At 50.6% G+C, this 19946-nt stretch overlaps 14 protein-coding genes across 14 annotated transcripts; 6 read left to right on the forward strand and 8 right to left on the reverse strand.

Annotated features, from left to right (window-relative positions):
• Positions 1 to 52: 52 nt before the first annotated feature.
• On the forward strand, positions 53 to 1095 carry BCR37DRAFT_405387 (RTA1 like protein-domain-containing protein; the record flags this gene model as incomplete). Its single annotated transcript, XM_040872082.1, has 2 exons — positions 53 to 411; positions 452 to 1095. The coding sequence occupies exons 1-2, from the start codon at positions 225 to 227 to the stop codon at positions 1093 to 1095; spliced, it is 831 nt and encodes a 276-aa protein (XP_040723472.1). The 5' UTR covers positions 53 to 224.
• Positions 1096 to 2476: 1381 nt separating this feature from the next.
• BCR37DRAFT_332055 (uncharacterized protein) lies at positions 2477 to 3094 on the reverse strand (the record flags this gene model as incomplete). The annotated part of the gene is made up of 1 exon (XM_040867048.1): positions 2477 to 3094. A coding segment is annotated over one exon (618 nt), but the record flags the coding sequence as incomplete, so codon positions are not given.
• Positions 3095 to 3503: 409 nt separating this feature from the next.
• Positions 3504 to 4317, reverse strand: BCR37DRAFT_108782 (uncharacterized protein). The gene has a single exon (XM_040865909.1). The coding sequence runs from the start codon at positions 4114 to 4116 to the stop codon at positions 3685 to 3687; it is 432 nt and encodes a 143-aa protein (XP_040723474.1). The 5' UTR covers positions 4117 to 4317; the 3' UTR covers positions 3504 to 3684.
• A 267-nt stretch (positions 4318 to 4584) lies between these two features.
• BCR37DRAFT_350248 (uncharacterized protein) lies at positions 4585 to 5946 on the forward strand (the record flags this gene model as incomplete). The annotated part of the gene is made up of 2 exons (XM_040867990.1): positions 4585 to 4983; positions 5035 to 5946. The coding sequence occupies 2 exons, from the start codon at positions 4585 to 4587 to the stop codon at positions 5944 to 5946; spliced, it is 1311 nt and encodes a 436-aa protein (XP_040723475.1).
• A 469-nt stretch (positions 5947 to 6415) lies between these two features.
• BCR37DRAFT_403383 (ergosterol biosynthesis ERG4/ERG24) lies at positions 6416 to 7828 on the forward strand (the record flags this gene model as incomplete). The annotated part of the gene is made up of 1 exon (XM_040871997.1): positions 6416 to 7828. The coding sequence occupies one exon, from the start codon at positions 6416 to 6418 to the stop codon at positions 7826 to 7828; it is 1413 nt and encodes a 470-aa protein (XP_040723476.1).
• An 86-nt stretch (positions 7829 to 7914) lies between these two features.
• BCR37DRAFT_108488 (VTC domain-containing protein) lies at positions 7915 to 10415 on the reverse strand. The gene has a single exon (XM_040865907.1). It carries the CDS (start codon positions 10263 to 10265, stop codon positions 8001 to 8003), a length of 2265 nt encoding a protein of 754 aa, XP_040723477.1. The 5' UTR covers positions 10266 to 10415; the 3' UTR covers positions 7915 to 8000.
• A 126-nt stretch (positions 10416 to 10541) lies between these two features.
• Positions 10542 to 12452, reverse strand: BCR37DRAFT_394538 (uncharacterized protein; the record flags this gene model as incomplete). Its single annotated transcript, XM_040871484.1, has 1 exon — positions 10542 to 12452. The coding sequence occupies one exon, from the start codon at positions 12450 to 12452 to the stop codon at positions 10542 to 10544; it is 1911 nt and encodes a 636-aa protein (XP_040723478.1).
• A 527-nt stretch (positions 12453 to 12979) lies between these two features.
• Positions 12980 to 13510, reverse strand: BCR37DRAFT_394539 (uncharacterized protein; the record flags this gene model as incomplete). Its single annotated transcript, XM_040871485.1, has 1 exon — positions 12980 to 13510. One exon carries the CDS (start codon positions 13508 to 13510, stop codon positions 12980 to 12982), a length of 531 nt encoding a protein of 176 aa, XP_040723479.1.
• Positions 13376 to 14246, reverse strand: BCR37DRAFT_108485 (uncharacterized protein). Its single transcript, XM_040865906.1, has one exon. The coding sequence runs from the start codon at positions 14013 to 14015 to the stop codon at positions 13518 to 13520; it is 498 nt and encodes a 165-aa protein (XP_040723480.1). The 5' UTR covers positions 14016 to 14246; the 3' UTR covers positions 13376 to 13517.
• Positions 14247 to 14314: 68 nt separating this feature from the next.
• On the forward strand, positions 14315 to 15814 carry BCR37DRAFT_350411 (Ssl1-like-domain-containing protein; the record flags this gene model as incomplete). Its single annotated transcript, XM_040868001.1, has 2 exons — positions 14315 to 15421; positions 15470 to 15814. 2 exons carry the CDS (start codon positions 14315 to 14317, stop codon positions 15812 to 15814), a joined length of 1452 nt encoding a protein of 483 aa, XP_040723481.1.
• A 46-nt stretch (positions 15815 to 15860) lies between these two features.
• On the reverse strand, positions 15861 to 16748 carry BCR37DRAFT_350406 (adenylate kinase 1; the record flags this gene model as incomplete). The annotated part of the gene is made up of 2 exons (XM_040868000.1): positions 15861 to 16619; positions 16656 to 16748. 2 exons carry the CDS (start codon positions 16746 to 16748, stop codon positions 15861 to 15863), a joined length of 852 nt encoding a protein of 283 aa, XP_040723482.1.
• Positions 16749 to 16952: 204 nt separating this feature from the next.
• On the forward strand, positions 16953 to 17286 carry BCR37DRAFT_394542 (uncharacterized protein; the record flags this gene model as incomplete). The annotated part of the gene is made up of 2 exons (XM_040871486.1): positions 16953 to 17202; positions 17246 to 17286. 2 exons carry the CDS (start codon positions 16953 to 16955, stop codon positions 17284 to 17286), a joined length of 291 nt encoding a protein of 96 aa, XP_040723483.1.
• Positions 17287 to 17299: 13 nt separating this feature from the next.
• Positions 17300 to 19367, reverse strand: BCR37DRAFT_382249 (and other transporter-domain-containing protein). Its single transcript, XM_040869836.1, has 3 exons — positions 17969 to 19367; positions 17846 to 17928; positions 17300 to 17807 (listed from the first exon to the last, which is right to left on the reverse strand). Exons 1-3 carry the CDS (start codon positions 19122 to 19124, stop codon positions 17379 to 17381), a joined length of 1668 nt encoding a protein of 555 aa, XP_040723484.1. The 5' UTR covers positions 19125 to 19367; the 3' UTR covers positions 17300 to 17378.
• BCR37DRAFT_108479 (uncharacterized protein) lies at positions 19268 to 19885 on the forward strand. The gene has a single exon (XM_040865905.1). It carries the CDS (start codon positions 19336 to 19338, stop codon positions 19756 to 19758), a length of 423 nt encoding a protein of 140 aa, XP_040723485.1. The 5' UTR covers positions 19268 to 19335; the 3' UTR covers positions 19759 to 19885.
• The last annotated feature ends 61 nt before the right edge of the window (positions 19886 to 19946 follow it).

Consider the following 19946-nt stretch of genomic DNA (forward strand, 5'->3'; position numbering starts at 1 on the left):
GATCGCAAAGTCCCGGTTGCGGAGTTCGACGAATCAAATGCGCGTAAACTTCAGGCGCCGGTTGTTTTGTATCTTGGACAGCCCCTGAAAGAGACAAGGTTTTGCGTCTTGGTCATCCGCAGTGTATGTCCACCAAGGATTCAGAGGAGGCTGAAGCAAATGCCAAGGAATAGAGAGGTATATAAAGCAGCTCGATTGGCCAATTGCATCAGTATCGAGCCAACATGAGTTTCGTCGACCCAGACGCAAAGACGGTTGAGGATGTCATCAACAATTTCTACCACTACGTTCCATCGCGCGTGGCTGGCCTAGCATTTCTGGCATTGTTTGCCATCACTTGCTTGTGTCATGTCTTTTACCTGTTCCGCTTGCGAGCAACGTACTTCATCCCAATGATACTTGGTTGCATCTGTACGATTTTGATGTCGAAAGTGCAATCGCTAACGAGTAGTGGAAGCGGCTGACTATTACGGTCGGAGCTGGTCCCATGAGAACAAGACCAAAGTTGAACCATTCATCATGCAACTTCTCCTGTTGCTTGTGGCACCTCCAGTCATGGCTGCATCGATTTACATGTCGCTCGGGCGCATCATGACGGCAATGGATGTCAAAAAGCAAGCGCTGGTGGCACCACGAAGGCTGACGACGATTTTCGTGCTCAATGATGTGTTTTGCTTCCTCCTCCAGCTCGGTGGAGCTGGCGTACAAGTCTCCACGGGAGCGAATCTGCGCGAGATTGGGCGAAAGGTGATTATCGCGGGCTTGGCATTGCAACTCGTCATTTTCAGCTTCTACATTCTCATCATCTGGACCCTGTTCAGACGGCTGAAGAAGTCACCCACCGAGAACTCTGATACGCTGCATTGGCGAAGTCAATTGTGGGCGCAGCTCATTGCAAGTTTCTGCATCATGGTCCGCAGTATCTTCCGACTAGCAGAGTTTGTTGATCTTAATGGGCCTGCTGGCAAAACTGAAGCATTGATTTACGTCTTCGATGCAAGTCTCATGTGGGTCGCTGGGTCCATCTTCATCTTGATCCATCCAGGCCGATTGATTCGACAGGCGCAGACACTAGATAAAGAGACGGCCAGATAAGTGGTCCACAAACGAGTTGTGCGGTCGCAAGAAGCTGACTCTCGGCTTCGGGAACATGATCAGAGAGCATTGTGCATAGACATACATAGACAGCTTCGCTGAAGACTTCCTCAATGAGTGTCGGTGCCGTTCGTTTCGACAGATAGATGCAAAGTTTGCGGAATATCTCGCGAGCAGCGGAGATGTCAGCATCCGCCTTGGCCTTCATGAGTTGTAGCGTCAATTGGTAAAGTAGTCTGGGCCAGAGAAAATCGTCTCCCGGAGCGAATGGTTCCAAAAAGTCAATAGCTGGAAAGAGCGTATAGAAAGGCAAGATCCAATCATGAAACTCGGCCGCAAGCGCTGATGATTCGATCCAAGTAGACTTCTCGCCGTCCAGAACATGTGCCACGACACTCCCGGACCTTGGGATAGCCTTGCTGGGCGCAATAAGCCCGCATAGACCACTGAGATGAGCCTTGAAGACCGACATAGATTGGCCCAGTGTGATGGAGACAACCAGCAGCAAGCTGCTAGCAACAAACCCAATGTCAGTGTTGGCATCATCCGACAACTCTCGTCGCAAGGACTCAAAAGCCGATTGAAGGTGTCGTAGCGGAATTTCTAGATCGCTTTGACGCGACAAGTTCCAGGCTGCGAGAATATGTCGCACCGCCGCGCTGCGCTCAACAGCCTTGTTGACGAGTCCAGGCCATAGTCCGATAGGGCCGTCCAGCAGTATGTAGAGCTCTTGCAGACCTCTTAGCTCCTGATCGTATTCAGGCACATTGAATGCTTTGGCCAGCACAGGCTGCTTGGCAGCGAGCTTGGCAGATGCTACAGCAGGTTTATGATGCTTGCAGCGCCTGTGAGACCGTCTACAGGCAGAGCATGAGTAGCCAGGCTGTTTTCTCGGTGGCATCAAGAAGTATTGTGGCAGGCACTGGTAGCTATTCAAAGTAAAGCCAAGTCATTGCAGACTCCTTAGCGCTGGTGTTCCGATCGCATTGCTAGCTGCTAAAGTTCCTCAGTGCGCAAAAGGGTCGTCGTGACGTCGTCGTCAAAGCACGGTGAAAGGTGAGGAAAACATTTGAAACTGGCAAGTTTTGGTTTTCAGACCAGCAAATCTGGGGGCAGGTTTCGAAATTGAGGACAAAAGTTGCAAGGATCAAAGGTTTTCTGAGAGCATGATTCCATCGACTGCCTCGAGCTGTTATGACTATGATGCGGAGGTACAATGAGGCTTCTTTGTTTTGATCTCCTTGTATGAAGCATGGAACTTGATCACTTTGAAGTATTAGACGTAAAGCTCAGCTCAGCCTGCAGCTGCCTATAGCAAACGACCCCTATATCATTGAGGAGACTCCTTCCCAACCTCACCAAGAATGCTCATCAGCTATTTCTGACTCTCAATGAATGTCAAGAGACGCTTTAGACTTTGCAGCCACTGCCGCGTGCTCTCATCATCTAGCACATGTGCCGTGTTGATTTCATGACTCTTCCTTTCTCTCTGAGCGCGTTCGTGAATACCAGTATATGTGAGACCAACAGGCCAGGCAGCATTGCCGATGCTGATGTTGAGGTAACTCAAATTGGCTGCTGAAAAGTCGCGCTTGAGGCACGCCCGACAGAGCAGTGTCAAGTTCTTCATCACGTCTGGTGGCAGGTTGTCCGCTTGTAGTCGCATGATAAGTCGTGCTAGATGTTCGCGTGCCATTGTGTATCGTTTCTCTTCATCTGTGTCCTTATCGTGTACTTGCCACGCTTTAAGCTGTAGTCTCAAAAATGCAATGAGCTGCTCAGGTTTGGCAGGCAAGGAAATCTCAAGCTTCTCTAGAGTTAAATCATCAAGTCCAGTGGGTGTACCATATGCAGCTGCAAGTATAGACTCATTTGTATTGCTCGCTCGTTCTTTGGCTGCCTTGATATTCTCCAGTCTCTCTAGCGTGTCTTGATGGCATTCTCCAAACAGCAGGATGGGCTCGCCCAGCTCAACCAGTTCTTTGCGAATAGACGCAACCTGTTCTGGGTCAAGGCTTTGCCGTTTCGGAGGCTTATAACGCTTCGCCTCTCGTTCTCTAAGAGCTTCTAGCTTTTCCTCCTCTGTAGCCTCGCGTCTGCGCTTCAAAGCATCTTGTCGTGTTTCATATTCAGCTAGTCTGGCCGCTTCCAATTCGGAGCGCTTAAGATATTTTTCCGCAGGAGCTTTCCGCTTCAGCTTAGCAATCTCGTCGCCTAGGAAGCTCATGAGGTGCTTGGTCAAGTACAATGGAAGCGGGTAGAGTGGCAAGCTCAAGATGTGTGACGGCGTCGACGTCGAAGAGGTGATGGTTCTACGAGATGGGCTGCACCAGTCTCGCCCATGTTTTACTACATTGTTGAAGCCAAGAGTCTGTGAGAGTAGCCTTGAAACCTGTTGTGCTTGTCATGAGGCTGATACAGAGGTTTTGCTTCTCGACTTACTTATCAGACTGCTACTTGCCGGCCACATCAAGCTCATCGCTTATGGTAAGATGCTTACGATAGCATCACGCCTGTAGTGACAGACGATCAATTGGTTCCATTGAGCTGCGCAATATCTAGCATATGTGTTGCGAATTGTCAAAGAGGCTAGACAAAGAGCCAATCTTGTGCCGCGAGCTGCCTTGCTCTGAAGAGTGGTCCAGCATGACGGGCAAGCTGACATGCAATGAGGTGCTTACACGTCGGCTTTGCAAGATCATCTGTTGATCCTTCATTTGATGGACTCATGTATGCCTTGTACGACTCGAGGGCAAAGTGAGTACAGGTACAGTGCCAGGCGCATAGACGTATTTCAGTGCTTGTGCCCTTGACGCCAGAACACAAAAAGACGTCAGTCAATTGATCATCTAGGCTCAATTGGGAGAGACGCTCGTGGTCGAGCAGGTCCAGAGCGAGCAGGAATGGCTCGCCAAGCAGACTGTAGAGCTGGACAAAGGGCTTGTGGCCGTCTTTCGGTATGTCAGATAGCTTTGATACGTGCAAAGTGGCCTCGCTCAGGGCTCTCATGAGATCTATCATGCCTCATGGCCCTGCCGCACTCTAGCTCACTGCAGCTTCAACAAACAGCCGTCGCAGAGAATGGTTTGAGTTGTATGCAGCAGAATTGAAATTTGGCAGACTGTCGCAAGATCAAAAAGAAAGCCAGGACGACCAGATCTCAGCAAGACACACTCTCTCTCTTGGGCCCGGGACACTCGTTCATCCTCACTCATCCATGTCGGCTCCTCAGCTGCCTTGGTATGTTCTGCACTGCACTGATTCATCTCCTCTCCATTGTCCACTAACATTCGCAGGCTGTCTGCAGGACCGCTGCCTCCGCGACGTCGAAAGCGCAAGCATCAAAAGGCGGTCGCTTCATCCCCAGAGACACTCAAGAGCCCGACTCTATCTTCGGAAAGCCGTGCACAAGATGATGCAAAACAAGAGACACCTCAATCACCCTCCGCGACGAGCCCGACGACCTTCAATCGCTCAATAGAACCCGCCATGCCGGTCTTGTCACCCCCTAGCGACACGACAATACCCAATCTAGCGACGCCTGCTGTTGTACGCAAGCCAGCGAGCTGGTCTGATATCCTCAAGAAGTCATTGCCGCCCACCGGTCCCAATCAAGCTGCTACGAATGGGTTGACGCCCTTGTCGAGCTTGCTGACCACTTGGGATCCTGCAACTCTTGCGAAGTCACCAATCATTCAGCCGCGAGGTTTGGTTAATCAGGGCAATATGTGCTTCATGAATGCTGTGCTACAGGTGCTTGTTTACTGTCCGCCATTCTACAACCTATTTGCCAGTATAGGGAAACGGGTTGTTCAGCAAATTGGCAGCACAACACCCCTGATGGATGCGATGGTCATGTTCATTCAAGAATTTGAATTGCTCTCTGGCGTAACGGAGCGTCTTGCTGCGATGCAGGTTCATAAGCCTGAGCGCTTACAGCAGATGGCGCTCGAAGATATCGGCGAGGCCTTTTCACCAGACAACGTCTATCAGTCCATGCGTGGTAATTCTCGATTCAACAGCATGCAGCGAGGTCATCAAGAAGATGCTGAAGAGTTTCTCGGATTCTTGCTCGATGGCCTGCATGAGGAATTTGTTACTGCCATGAAGCCACCTGGTCAGATGAATGGGCACAGCCGGCAAAGCAGCCAGCAGGACAATGCCAGCGTGACGGATGAGTGGCTCGAAGTGGGTAAGAAACAGAAGCTGGCCGTGACGCGCACATCCACGATCACTGAATCTCCCATCTCAAGCATCTTTGGTGGCCATATGCGCTCCATCCTGAAAATCACTGGTGCAAAGGACAGCGTTACTTTGGAACCCTTCCAACCACTACAGCTTGATATCCAGTCTGAGGATGTCTCAACAATAGAAGATGCGCTACGGAAACTGCCAGAACCAGAGATCCTCAGTGACAGCTGGACGGATGCGAGTGGTCAGCAAGTGTCGGCTACGAAACAAGTTTTTATCGAAACACTGCCACCTGTGCTCATCTTACACTTGAAACGGTTCCTATACGACAACGTTGGTGGTACGCAAAAGTTTTGGAAGCAGGTCGGATACCCCCTTGAGCTGGAAATGCCCTCACAAGCACTGTCACCGGCGCGGCGAGGTATTGTGCGCACGACGTACAAGCTCATTGGTGTCGTCTACCATCATGGCTTGAGTGCTTCAGGTGGACACTACACAGTCGATGTGCTTCGCCAAGATGGCAAGAGTTGGATTCATCTGGACGATACGAGTATCTCCCCTGTTGAAGCGAAAGATGTGGCTGTGGAGGTGGATCGGAGTCGGCATACGCTGGGTCGACCGAGCAAGCTGGCTTACATCTTACTCTATGGGCGCGTATGAAGCCTGTGCAGTGTACAAAAACAAACAAGAACAAGAGCGAACAGAGAGAAAGACCCGAAGCGTCCGGCATATGTGTGTGTTGATTTTAAGCATTGCATCCATTCATGAAGCGAGTGTGCCAGAAATACCAAGTACAGCGACGATGATAGAACGACGAGATGTTTTGTGTCCTACCATATACCATCTAGTAATCATTGAACGCAGGCCTTTGCTCTGGCCACTCATCTCAGCTGAAATGGAACTTGGACTCAGTGGCTGTAGAGTCAGTGTAGACTGAGGCTGCTGCTCCTTCGCGTTTGAAATTTGCTCGAGCGCACAAAACAAACAGAAAACGAAAAGTCAGGCCACCTTCTACACCTCATCAGCCGCAAGGAGAAGCAGGGCTTGAGGGTCGCGGCAGTAGAGAGTTATGGTGGCTACGAGGAGCAGCACCTCACCACAGAAGCGAACAATTAACTACGCCGAGAAGATGCTGCAGACAAAAAGCGAAGAGGCCAACCTTCTCGCAGCAGCAGGCAGCGACAAGCTGGCCAGCATTGATGAGAGCCACAAGGTGGATAAGACTGGACACAGAGAGTTTGGCGGGCCTGTCGGTGTCACGGCCCTGATGTTTGGCTTCCCTTGCTTGATGTGGTACCTCTGGGTCAGCTCGACCTTCTACGACGGCAAGTTTGCAACGCCAGCTGCCAGTGAATCGTTGGCTGACTTTGCTCGCAAGGTCGCGAGTCTCGTTTACAAGCATGCATTTCCGACTGCAAAAGCCTGGGCCATCTACTGGGGATTTATTGCTGTTCAGGCAGTCTTCTACCAGACCCTGCCAGGCATCTACGTCAAAGGTCTTCCGATTGAGTCGCAAGGCGGCAAGAAGATGGACTACTACTGCAATGCAATCTGGTCTTTTTATACTTCCATGGTGCTTGCTGCTGTCTTGCACTTCACCAATATCTTCCGCATCACAGTGCTCATTGATGAATTTGGACCCATCATGTCAGTCGCCATCCTCTCTGGCTTCATCGTCACCATTGTCGTTTACGTGGCTGCTCTGGCTCGCGGGGAAGAAACGCGTATGACTGGCAATTTCGTGTATGACATCTTTATGGGCGCACCCATTTGCCCACGTATTGGCCAGTGGTTCGACATCAAAATGTTTGCCGAGGTCCGCATCCCTTGGTTCATGCTCTTCTTCATGTCTGTTGCTGTTGCTGCTCGTCAGCACGAACAGTATGGTTACATCACGCCACAGGCCTGGTTCATGATTCTCGCTCACTACTTGTATGCCAATGCGTGTTCCAAGGGCGAAGAGTGTATTGTGCCAACGTGGGATATGGCATATGAGAAGTTTGGCTTCATGCTCGCCTTTTGGAATATGGCAGGTGTGCCGTACACCTACATTCACTGCTCCCTCTTCATCGCCAATAACCACCCAGACACGTACCGCTGGTCCACCACCACCAACATTTTGCTCTTTAGCACACTACTTGGTGCGTATTACGTTTGGGATACCTGCAACTCGCAAAAGAACCGCTTCCGGGCACAAATGTCTGGTCAAATCACGCTTCGCAAGACTTTCCCACAATTGCCATGGGGTACCATCCATAACCCAGACTACATCAAGTGTGCCAATGGTGGCACGTTGCTCACATCAGGTTGGTACAGGTACGCTCGGAAGATGCATTATACCGTGGATTTCGTGCAATCCCTAGCCTGGGCACTCATGTGTGGCTTCAAGTCTCCAATCCCTTACTTTTACCCATTCTTCTTTACGATTGTCTTGATTCATCGCGTATCGCGGGATATTGAGCGATGCAAGGCAAAGTATAGTAAGGATTGGGATACGTATGTTGAGATTTGCCCATGGATCTTCATTCCATATGTGTTTTGAAGCATTTGCTCTTATCGAGGAAGCATCATAGACGAGGACATCATCATAGCAGAGTTAATGCGAGTCACCTTTCGTGCTGTGTGACCGAGACGGAGAGGTACGATGTGCAAGAATGATAAATCAGCTAAGTAAGCAGCATGACTGCTGAGAATTTGATTGTAGGATCCAGACATCAAAAGGCCGTCCGTGATTGTGCAGCCGCATACCCGCCTTGCATAAAGAACGCATGCGCAGACCCATGCACCTCCTTCATCTCCAGGTACTTCCACCAAAAGTTCACCACCAAACTCACAGCCAGTGCTACACAGACGATAAGTGGACCTAGGAAGGAATCGAAATGCTCTGGTGATCGAGCACGAATCATGGCACCACGCTTGCGATAGATGTAGTAGCCCCACATGCCCATCAAGACAGAGATGAGTGCATACACGGCACCGAGCGTACGACCGGATGTACTGCGCGCGCCATTAAAAAGGGAAAGACTCACGGTTGTGAGGAGAAAGGCAACGTGCATCCATTTGATGAATGTGCGTTCATTTGCGAGCCATACTTTCGCCTCAATTTTGAGAGGACCTGAGTCCTTGAGAAGCGGTCCAGGCTTACGCACACCGGGTGGAAGCTGGAAGTTTGTGGTACGATGCGAGCCAGTCGCTGAGCCAGTCAAAACTTTATGGAAGGACTTGACCCGCTGAACAGAGGAACGCACGAACGCTTCCCGGGGCGCACCCTGTCGCTCTTCCCCATCTGCGTCAGACTGATTGGATCGCTCTGCTGAATTTGTACGGGTGATTTTGGTTGAGGGGCCATCTTGTTTGCTAGCACCTGCATTGGCTCGAGCATTCTTGGCAGCTTCCATCAAAGACTTGGATTCGAGACTCTTGGAAGGGGTAAAGATCATTTTTGGCGGATAGGAGCTGGCTGAATCTGCTTCATGCTCATCATATGCTTGTCCTGGGTCGCGTCGAATATCCTTGTCTGCATCAGGCAACCAGAAGGGCAACAAGTTGACGTGATTTTCAAACAATGAAGCCACGCCATGCGCATACTTGCTGAATCGTGGTGACGGCTTGACGAGATGCGAGGCGCTCAGCTCTTCAACCCATGAAGGTTCTTGCATGCCTGGACGACGCTTGAGTTTGATTTCGAGCAGGCCAAATGGGAAGCGGTTGATTTCGCCCTTATTGATGGATTTGTAAGGGTACATTTGTCCTTGCTCGTCGATGTCGTTGCGGTGCCAGTCCTCTGGATCTCTGCATGGCCTGTCCTTGTCGAAGGCATCTTCCCTGATTAGTGCAACATTGGTGTCCAGCGTCACCTTGACGCTATCGTCGCCCGGGATCTGGAAAGCAGTACGCTGAAAAGTAGCACGCATAACAGGTTCAAGACCACGATCAACAATCTCTTGCTGTACTGACTTGACTGTTGCGGCAAAAGCTGTAGGATGGAGTTGCTTCTTGGATTGCTTGTCGAGGACTGGTTCGCCTCCAATGAAGGCTTTGATGTACTTTTCCTTAATTGGGAAAGACTCTGAAGTGAAGTCTGCGTCATCCTCGCCAGTGGTCGTTTCGCGTGTAAAAGTTACAGTGGGCTTGCTCTTGAGGTTGCCGTGCCATTGCAAAAAGATGGCATGTGCATTCTCGCGGTGCTCGAGCTTGTCGAGGTACATCTTAAAGCGTGGGTTGTCGAGGTAGAGTTGAGTAATGGTGGGATCCTCTTGGTAGCCAGATGGCTCTAGATTCTGATCGTCTTGTGCGGTGAAAATGAGTACTGGCAGGCGTCGAAGGATAAACGTCTTGACTTCCATGACGTTATCCGCATGTACCCAAAACTTGTAACTTGCCTTGGACTCCTTGCCCAGATTATCGTAAGCACCCAGAGATTGTGGAAGAGACTGAGTCAGCTCCTGAGATGGCTGCTCGCCAGCGAGCTCACGCAAGCCGGCATACAAGGCCGATAGTCTGTACAGCAAGGGCGAATAATTTTCCTTGTTGAATGGGCAAGCGTTGAGACGTACGGTCAAAAGTGGCTTGACCGTATATTCTGTGTGCAACTTGTCGTGCTTCTTGACAATCTTGACAAAGCCAGAGTAGTTGAGCCTGCTGTAACGTTCGAGCTCGCGTCCCTCCTCCGTCAGCTCATCAAGCTTTTTGAGGAATTCCTTGATGCGCATGTCATCTGGCTTCGTGTCTGCCTCAGTGAGCGACTCGAGCGCTTCTTCATGCTTGGATACATCCTCAAGCAGCGCATCGTACTTGTTGCTCTGGAAGGAATACACTTTTTCCAGCTCTGCGTCTAGCTTTTCAACAAATGTAGATTCATCGCTCTCCTGCCAGTCTTCCGTGGATTGATCTTGCTTCAGCAGCGCCTTGAGCGCATCGTAGTTGATGTATGACCAGTCGCTGTACTTGCTATCGCGCAAGGTCTGACCGAATTTCATGCTGGCGGTCCGGCACTGGTCAAAGCAATGTCTGTGATGGATCTACGACGCCCAGAGGCCTCTGTATTAGTCTGTAGCCTGTGCGCCTGAGGATGGTGGTTGCCCGTGGTTGTGTCTCTTGATTGTCGCGGGTTTTGGTCGCCAATCAGAGTCGCACGTGGGCAGATGTCCCTGAAGTACAATAGAAAAGACTTATCGAGCTGGATGCTGCCTACGCTCCCTCTACAGACACTCGATTGACCCAAAACCCATCACAGGCTCCTGCCAGAAACAACCTCATGTGTCCTGCCGCAGGGCCTCGTCTGCTATCGCTTTGGCCCGCGCCGCCAACGGAAGCAGCCCCTGTGCCCCCTCGAGAGTCTTCTCCAGGCCGTTCAGCCGTTGAGCAATCGTATCCAGCAACGGCATCTCAAACGCCTGCTCCGTATCATCTTCGCCGCACTGTGCTTGAAAACCAAGCGTCTTGCACAGCCCGCTCATGAAGCTGTGATGGTTGCTCGTGTGCTTCTTCAATGCGTGCAATGTCTCTTGTTGTGAGGTGATACTTTTTGACATATTCCTGAACCACTTGTCGTGCTTGCTTGTAGTCTCCAGTGACACTTGTGCATCTTTGGCGACCGACTCGACGCGGGGAACCAGTCTGGCTAGTCCCGCCGTAATGATCTTCACTGCCGAAGCTGCGTTCACGCTCAGATCACCATTCGTGTTTGCATTCTTACTTGGCTGCTCTTGCAGCTCATGTGAAAGATTTTTGCAAAACTCACGCAGACTGATCTCTGCTTGGTCAACGCGTCCAGCGAGTTCCTGTTGGATGCGCTTCAGTCGGTCTTCGAGCGCTTCTGCTTGTGATTGTTTTAGCAATGTCAACGATTCCGCCGCACATTCGGAGAAGAAACGCTGCAAAGAGGCATCTGAAGTTCTCGTCGTGACTGCCTGAAGCCTAAGATCAAGCTTCCTTCCAAGGTCGCTGTGGTCTGACACATGCTTCTTGTAGGTTGCGAGCTCTTGAACGAGGCCTTCTGTTGTCGCCGTCAGTCGCTTGAGTGCCGCCTGTGATGGGGCATCCTCTTGCATACCCTTGTTCATTTCACTTCGCATAGACTTGGATGCAGGAGCGATAGTATCTCTAGTAAGCAGCTTCGCCTCAAACTCTTTCAGCGACCGTGTTTGAGATTCTTGATTTCGTGCTTCCAATCTAGCTTCCATCCCTTCCAGCTGTAGCTGATATGATCTTGACAAGCGGCCCTCGAGTTGCTCCATCTCAGCTTGATGTTTCTTGCCTTGCTCATACAAGATAGCGGCCAGCCGTTCTTGCATCTGTTCAAGTTCACTTTCAAGCCTCGTTACTCGCCGCCCATCATCGGCTAGAGACTTATTCTGCTGGCTCAAACTCTTTTCTGCAGGCTTGACGTTGACTTGACTGTTCGGCAGTGTTTTGGGTACCGGAGGAGCATGCCCGTTGACAGCGGCACCCAATATGGTTGGAGATTGTCTGCGTGTAGAGGTGTCAGTATTTTTCGTCATCTCCGTCTTTTGCTGCTTTTTCGGAGGCTCAGTCTGGCTTGCAGATGACATAGAAGGCTTTGATAGCGCAGTGGCAGAGCGTTTCAGCGACTCAGATGCTTGTGGAGCCTTGGACACTGGTGTGCTCTTCCCTGATGATGTAACAGGTTGAAGAGCTTGTTTGCTCGTCCTTGGTGTGCCCGACTGTGATGCAGCAGTTCGCATATTGACGGAACGTTGTGAAGTCTGGGGCGTGTCAAGGGTGGAGGATGCTTGCTGTCTTGGAAGGACGCTCGGACTGGCCACTGTGCCCCCTGTCTTGTTCGAATTGACTTGACTTGATGCTTCCTGTTGAGCTGTGTCCTGCGTTGCTACAGGTGCAGAGACGCTGCTGGGCTCACCGACATCTGACAAAGTCAAAGCTGAAGCGTCCTTAAGAAGTCCTCTACAGAGACTTTTTGTAATGTCAGCAGCGTCAGCATCTTTAGGAGGTCTAAAGTTGAGTAGCGAGGCTGGAAGGGGACTGAAGTCAAAATACTCAAGCCTGATGCCTTGATAAAGCACCTTGGCCTTTGGCCAAAGCTCTCGAAACAGAGGATCGCTCTTGATTGCGGGAGTGTCTCGAGTGCGTTGAAGCAGTTCCTTTAGCTTGTCAAGAAACTCTTGTGCGCATTCCTTCTCCATATCGCATTCTTCCTGATGAGTTGAGCTCAAAGACAACAACGCTGCCTTTCTATGGGCGGGAAAGTCCGGCTCATCAAATCTTTTCATTTCCTCGAGGTCGTCCACGCGACTGCGTTGAGTATGATGCCAGATCTCACTGAGGTTTCGCAATTGGATAGCATCGCCTTCCAAACCATCAAAAGGTGATGCGATAAGATACTTCGGTAGAGGCAGCTGCCATGCATCGGGCCTTGCAGCCATTAGGAAGCTTTTTCTACGTCCTCCGAGAAATGACTAAGAGCAAGAGGAGTAGTTTATATGTTCGTTGCAGCGCGTCATTTCGCGTTGATGAGTTTGACGAAATTCGCTTCGAGCTATACAAGCGTCTAACCACACAAGCTCGGTACTCAGCTCGCATAGTGCATGTATGAGCCTGCTGAGTACCGTAGCTCAGATGGCGAAGAGGCAGCTACTGGGACTACCGGAGCTGCCGTCGGTACTCGCGCCGAACTTTGGCTGAATGCTGCTTATGCTACGGTCGACGGAAGCTATACAGTAGCTTGGGTACCTTTGTACGTTTCATTCCGCATTGAGATGGATGCAGAAGCAATAGCATCTCTACTAGTAGCAAGCAGCTTGGCTTCGAGCAGCTTCGCGTCAAACTTTTTGAGCGACCGTGTCTGACATTCTTGATTTCGTGCTTCCAGTCTAGCTTCCAGCCCTTCCAGCTGTAGCTGATATGATCTTGACAAGCGAGCCTCGAGTTGCTCCATCTCAGCTTGATGTTTCTTGCCTTGCTCATACAAGATACCAGCCAGCCGTTCTTGCATCTGTTCAAGTTCACCCTCAAGGCTTGTTACTCGCTGTTCATCATGACTGCCATGAGACGACTCTTGTTGGCTCGTCTTCTTCATCAGAGTCTCGATGCTGACATGATCACTCGGCAATGCCTTTGTTGCCGGACGAGCATGTCTGTTGATGGCCACACCCTCCATGATCGACAAATTCGCAACTGGTGGAGACTGTAGGCCTATCGAGGTACCAGAAGATTTCGCCGTCTCCGTCTTCTGTTGCTTCATGGGAGGCTCACTTTGGCTCACAGATGACATAGAAGGCTTTGATAGGGCAGTAGCCGGGCGTTTGAGCGCATGGGATGCCTGTGAAGAAGTGCTTCCTGGGCCAACCGTGTGCAGCAAGGGATGCAACCTTTGCTCTTTGTTTCGACAGCTTGTTGTGCTCACAACGATCGGCTTGATATGCTGCCTCTTCACTGGCAGCCTGTCGTGTGTTCACTGGCAGCCTGTCGTGTGTGCGTGGATGCTGATGCTCATCTAAACGCATGTCACCACTAGTCGGAGGCCGAGTTTGCCTTGCGCGCTCCTCTAGATCTGCTTCTTCCGCCAAAGCTGCAGCACGAAGCCCTCTTTTCCGCTCACTGTTTCTAGTACGTGCTCGGTCGGCCCTTTCCCGTGCAATCTCAGCGATCTCTGCCTCCAACCCAATCTCTCCTTCCTTTTGCGCTGTTCTGAGGCGAGTGAGACGTCGTCCAAGTGAGATTGACTCCCAAACTCTGCGATCGACCATTATACGTGGTATGGACTGTGTGAGAGGATGTGTGTACGCGACGGAGCATTGAGAGTAGAGAGACTTTTGCCGACGAAACCACTATGTATCGGCACAACTTGAGGAGAAAGCCGAAGGACGGGCTATAAGCGCGATTCAGAGAGCTTCTTCTGCTTCATTCAGTAGACGACTAAAAGCAAGATAAGTAGACATATTGGTTGTAGCCAACGACTTCGCGTTGAGTTGAATTCGCTTTGGTGAAACAACCAACCACACGAGCTGCAGCTGTACTAGAAGTCTGTGCTCAGCTCGTATATTGCATGTCTGAGTCTGATGAGTATCGTAGCTCAGATGGCGAAGAGGCAGCTACTGGGACTACCCGAGCTACCGTTGGCACACGCGCCAAAACTCGGCTGAATGCTGCTTATGCGACGGATGACGGCAGCTATACTTGGACGGCAGACTATAAACGTTCTTGGGATACGGTCCAAGAAGACGCATCAGGCTCTATTGCTGGCGTTGTTGCGTCTCTCATTGAATCTGGTAAACGGAAACGCTGGCTCAAGGATGCAACGCCTGTTCAGCGTGGTATCATTCGGCACATGGTACTCGTGCTAGACTTTGGCGTTTCTATGAGCGAGCAAGACCTTCGACCCACACGACATGAACTGAGCTTGACTTATGCTGCGACGTTCGTGTCAGAGTACTATGAACAGAATCCAATCTCACAACTCGCCATCATTGCCATGTCGAATGGTATTGCTCAGACCATCTCACCGCTCAGCGGCAATCCACAAGATCATCTCCTTGCGTTGGCAAGCTGTAAGAAACGTGAATGCTCTGGCAACGTGTCCCTTCAAAATGCGCTCGAAATGGCTCGTGCAACGCTCTATCATGTACCGAGCCATGGCACGCGCGAAGTGCTCGTCATTTTCGGTGCTCTGGTGAGTGCGGATCCCGGTGATATTCACAAAACGATTGCATCTCTTGTCTCTGCCAAAATTCGTGTTCGCATTATTGGGCTTGCGGCATCCCTTGCTATTTGCAGGGAGATTGTATCCAAAACGAGTGGTGGATCTGTTGAAGGATATGGTGTTATCTTGAATGAGTATCACTTCAAGGATCTGTTAATGGCTGCCACAACGCCTCCAGCGACTTTGGAAAAGTCAACAAAGTCTTTGATCATGATTGGTTTCCCATCACGTCTCGCGGATGAAGGTCCAAGTCTTGTTGCGGATGCCGATGCACAAGCAAGTCTTTGTGCATGCCATGCCAGATTGACGGTGGGTGGATATCGTTGTCCGCGCTGCAGTGCCAAGATCTGTACACTGCCTGCAGAATGCCCAGCATGTAAGCTGACGCTGGTGCTCTCTACGCATCTCGCCAGATCCTATCATCACTTGTTCCCACTACGGAATTGGCAAGAAGTCAGTGTGCGACGACTCAAGCAACGCGTGAAAGAGCAAGAAAACAAGGCACCTGATTCAAGTCGGAAAGAAGACTTGGTGAATCTCGACCACTGTTTTGCATGCCAGCAACGCTTTCCAACAATAACAGAATTGACTGCGTCTCAGCCTGGAATGAGCACTCATCAGAGTAATGGTCAACAAGAGCGCAGTACATCTCGATACGCTTGTACTTCATGCGGTCTCTACTTTTGCATCGATTGCGATTTATTTGCGCATGAGCAGCTGTATGAGTGCTTTGGCTGTCAAGCGGGCTACAAGGCCAATAAGCGGCGATCAAGTATCAATGCGCGCAACGGGGCAAGTACGGCACTCGCAGGGATAGATGAAGATGTAGCCATGATTGAAGATTGATGTAGATATGCGAGAAAGTCTACATGTTCCTTTTTTGATTATTGCTCTACTTGAGTCCAACTGCACTCTTGGCTTCATCAGCACCCTTGTGAGCCTTAATGCCCAATTTGGTCATGATGCCGGCCGTGTCGTGCTTTGTGCCACCTTGTTCAAGAACCGACAAAATGTCCGACCAGACCCTCTTTGGGTTTTGTGCAGCATCAATGCCAGCCCAGATACCTTTCTTCTGGTAGTAGCCTACAATGGGACTGGTTTGTTCATGGTAGGTTGATAGACGCTTCTTGAGCGTGTCTGCATTGTCGTCCGCCCGCTGGATGAGTGGTTCGCCAGTAATATCGTCCGTCATGGGCTTCTTGGGAGGGCTGAACTCCTTGTGGTACGAGCGGCCAGAAGCCGGGTGGACCAAGCGTCCAGTGATGCGGGAAACGAGCAAGTTGTCATCAATCTTGAGCTCAACGGCATGATTGAGTTGTTGCTGGCGTTGGTTCAACATGGAGTCCAGCTTCTCTGCTTGGGGAATGGTTCGTGGGAAGCCATCCAGGATGAAACCCAGCTGACATTCAGGGTTGTTGCTGATTTCTGATCGAATCATACCAATAACAATCTCGTCATGGACCAGACCACCTTGTTCCATGATCTTCTTGGCCTCCAATCCCAACTTTGTCTTTTGAGCGACTTGAGAACGCAGCATATCGCCCGTTGCCAGATGACACACGCCAAATTTACTCACAAGGTTTGGAGCTTGCGTGCCCTTGCCTGAGCCGGGAGGGCCAATGAGGAGCATCCTCAGGCCCTCGGAGACTTGCTTCTGTCCACCAGTAGATCTCTGCGAACCCGTCACATCCTTGATTTTGGAGGCGAGGGAGTGTTCGAGGTATTCTATACGTGCCTCGAGCTTCTTGATTGTCTCATGCAGATCCTGCTCGAATGCCATGGCTGTCTGGAAGTCAAGTGACAAGTGGTAGCTGCTGGTCAGTGCTGGAGCTGGTTGCTGTCTCGTTGGAAGTCGGGGCCGAAGGTTGAGAGCACGTGAAGGGGGAAACCGCAAGTCTGCAACACCACAAATGTCAAGAGAGAAAGACGTCACCGGGACCAGGACTACGAGACATCGACGCTGGCAGCTGCAAACAAACAAACCATGGCAGATATAACGCCAGATATCATAGAAAAGGAGCAATCACGACTCTCCCATTTCATCAAGGAACAGTCGCCCTCAGCAAGAGCTGCGCCGCCATTCTGGATTGATGGCCCACGCGACGGCGAGGAATCAACCATCTGCACGCGCTCCTCAGCCGGTGACCAAAGCAATTGTCTCAAACTACGGCTGGCTAGCACAAAACTCTTTTCTGAGATGCAAAAGCGCGGTTTTGTTTGTCTGTTGCCACAAGGTATGCTCGTTCTGCTTTGTCATGGCAACTTGCTAATAGGCAGATACGGATAGGACAGAGATGGAGTGCAGCAAGGTTGAGTGAGCCCAAGCATCATCGCATACATCATGTATTGATCAATGTCTAATGCCAATCCTTGTTAAAGTACGTGTTGTCTGGTCGTCTAGGTGTCATGCTCATTCTTGGTTGTTCAACAATGGTATCTGTTGTTCGCCATGTTTCCCGCGTCGACTTGAACTCGTCATGCTTGCATTATCCTCCACGTCGCTCTCAGCAGCTTGCGGGATACCTCTCAGCTTATCCAGTAGGCCAGACAAATCTGTCATTTTACCTTGCTGTTTCAAGTACTCCGCTACTTGTGCTTGATCCGGTGGCGCCGCTGCAGCCTCTTCATCAGCCAATGATTGAGTGCGCGGTGTCGGTGCAACACTCTCATCGCCAAAGAGCACATCCATCTCTTCAAGCCCAACACCTTTCGTCTCTGGATAAACAAAGTAGACAATGAGGAGACTGAAGGCACACCAAAATGCATGCATCAGATAGAGCTTATACCCGATTGCCTCTTGTAAGATTGGCGTCGTTTCACCGACGATGAAATTAAAGAACTGTTGTTAGTGATGGTTGGGCTCAGAACGAGACATACCCAGCAGCACGCGGTTGACAAGCTGGCTCCTTTTGCGCGAATACTGAGTGGCAGAATCTCTGGTGGGTAAAGCCAAGGTACCGCTATTGTCAGTTGAATCTCGCAAAACAAAGGGGGACATACGACCCCAGGAATATCCAAACGCAAAGTTATATGCGATAACAAGAATGACCACCATGCGCGGCGTATGAGGTACATCAATCTTGATGTAGTAGGCAATGGCAGATAGCGCAACACACATGAAAACTGCGCCTGACATGAGAATGGCACGTCTGCCCCATCGGTCAATTACAAACCACGGTAAGATGGAGGCAATGACATAGATGATACCGTTGATACCCGTCATGAGGATCGCATCTCTGCCATACCACCCAGCCTGTTCAAAGACCAGAGGCGCGTAGTAGGAAATGACGTTGATACCATCGAGTTGTGCAAGTGCTTGTGAAGACATGGCAATGAGGACACGCTGCTTGTACCGACGAAACATTTCTCCATAGGTACGTTCACCCTCTGCATGCATAGCGAGCACAGCTTGTTTGATTTCAGTGTACTCTGCATGTGCACGAGGATGCGTTATATCACCATTCCCATAAAAGTTGGCAAGCACGACAAGACCCTCTTCGTTGTGATGCTGGTCCAGTAGCCATCGCGGAGACTCGCAGATTGCTAGTGAACCAAGAGCGAGGATTCCGCCTAGGACGCATTGAATGACTAGAGGGATGCGCCAGGAGAGGTCACTCTGAATGTAGCTACAGCCATAGTCGATCCAGATACTTGAAGCATAGCCAATGATGTTGCCTGTGAACTCAATGCACGCGAGTTGACCACGACTGTGCGCAGGAGAGATCTCTGATTGATAGACGGGGACAATGGTAGAGAGCATACCGACACCCAACCCGGCAATGATCCTGCCTAGAAGCATCATGGTGTACCCGTTCGTAAATGCTTGAAGCAACCCGCCAATGACAAAGATGCATGCGCCATAGAAGATTGTCTTTCTCCGACCTAGCGTATCACCTACCTTGCCAACCACCAGGGATGACACAAAGGCGCCAATCTCCAGGACAGCGACCATGGTACCCAATTCTGCGCTTGTTGGTTGATTAAAGTAATCCTTGAAGTATGGTCCCGTGATGAGCCCGCTCATGACACCTTGATCATAGCCAAAGATGAGCACGCCTAGTGACACGAAGGAGGAAGTGAAGTAGAGGAGCGGCTTGCCGACGAGCCAAGACCGACTTTTTAGTGATGCATCTACGGGGACATAGTCGCCAGACATGCCTTCACGGGACGGCTTGTCTGGTGGCCTGCACTCAGAATGATCAACGAATGCGCAGATGAGGTTTCGAAGAAGGAAACGCTTGAAAAGACAAGGCGCAATGGCACGTCGCGATGTGTCTGGGGAGTTGGGGAGCAAGTTTCGACACAAATACTAAATTGGCCCGACGACAAAGCAGCTGGAGGGATTGAGTGAATTTGAGTCTGATGCTATGTTCTTGCTGTGCAATATGCTTGATAAATTTGGAGGAAGGTTGGTTATGCTCACGAGCAATGTGAGATGTGCTGAACCACAGCCAGCTGCGGGGCCATCTCTCGTCTCGGGCCTCCTAGTACTTGGAACTTCTATATCCAAAGATATCTTCTTCTCCCTCTTCTTCCTCTTCATCTTCTTCCTCCACAATAACATACGTCTCATAAACAACAGGTTTGCGTGGCTTCCTTGTACGGTTGATCGCAGCATGTTCCACCATATCAATCAACGCGCCATGAAAGTTAAACACACGCCTGCCGGATTTACTTATAGCCTTCCTGCGAGGCGCAAGTCTCGGCGCAACAAACATGGCCATCTTTTTCAGTGGTGGGCCGACGAGGGTGTCTTTTTCCTGCATCTGCAGATCAGAAGCAGTGGTTGACTCGCGAAGTGGTGAGGGAGCAAAGACTTTCATGGGCGTACGGGAGGCCAGCATGATGGATAGGTGGGTTGTATGGCAGGATAGCCAAGAGGATGGAACAGCTTTTATGGCTTCCATCCAAGGAAAGACCTTGCGTGAGTCACTGCGATGCTGTACCAATAAATGCCAGAAGCAGCCGATAACTACCA

Source organism: Protomyces lactucae-debilis (assembly GCF_002105105.1).
Source record: "Protomyces lactucae-debilis strain 12-1054 chromosome Unknown BCR37scaffold_17, whole genome shotgun sequence".
Taxonomy (NCBI): Eukaryota; Fungi; Ascomycota; class Taphrinomycetes; order Taphrinales; family Protomycetaceae; genus Protomyces; species Protomyces lactucae-debilis.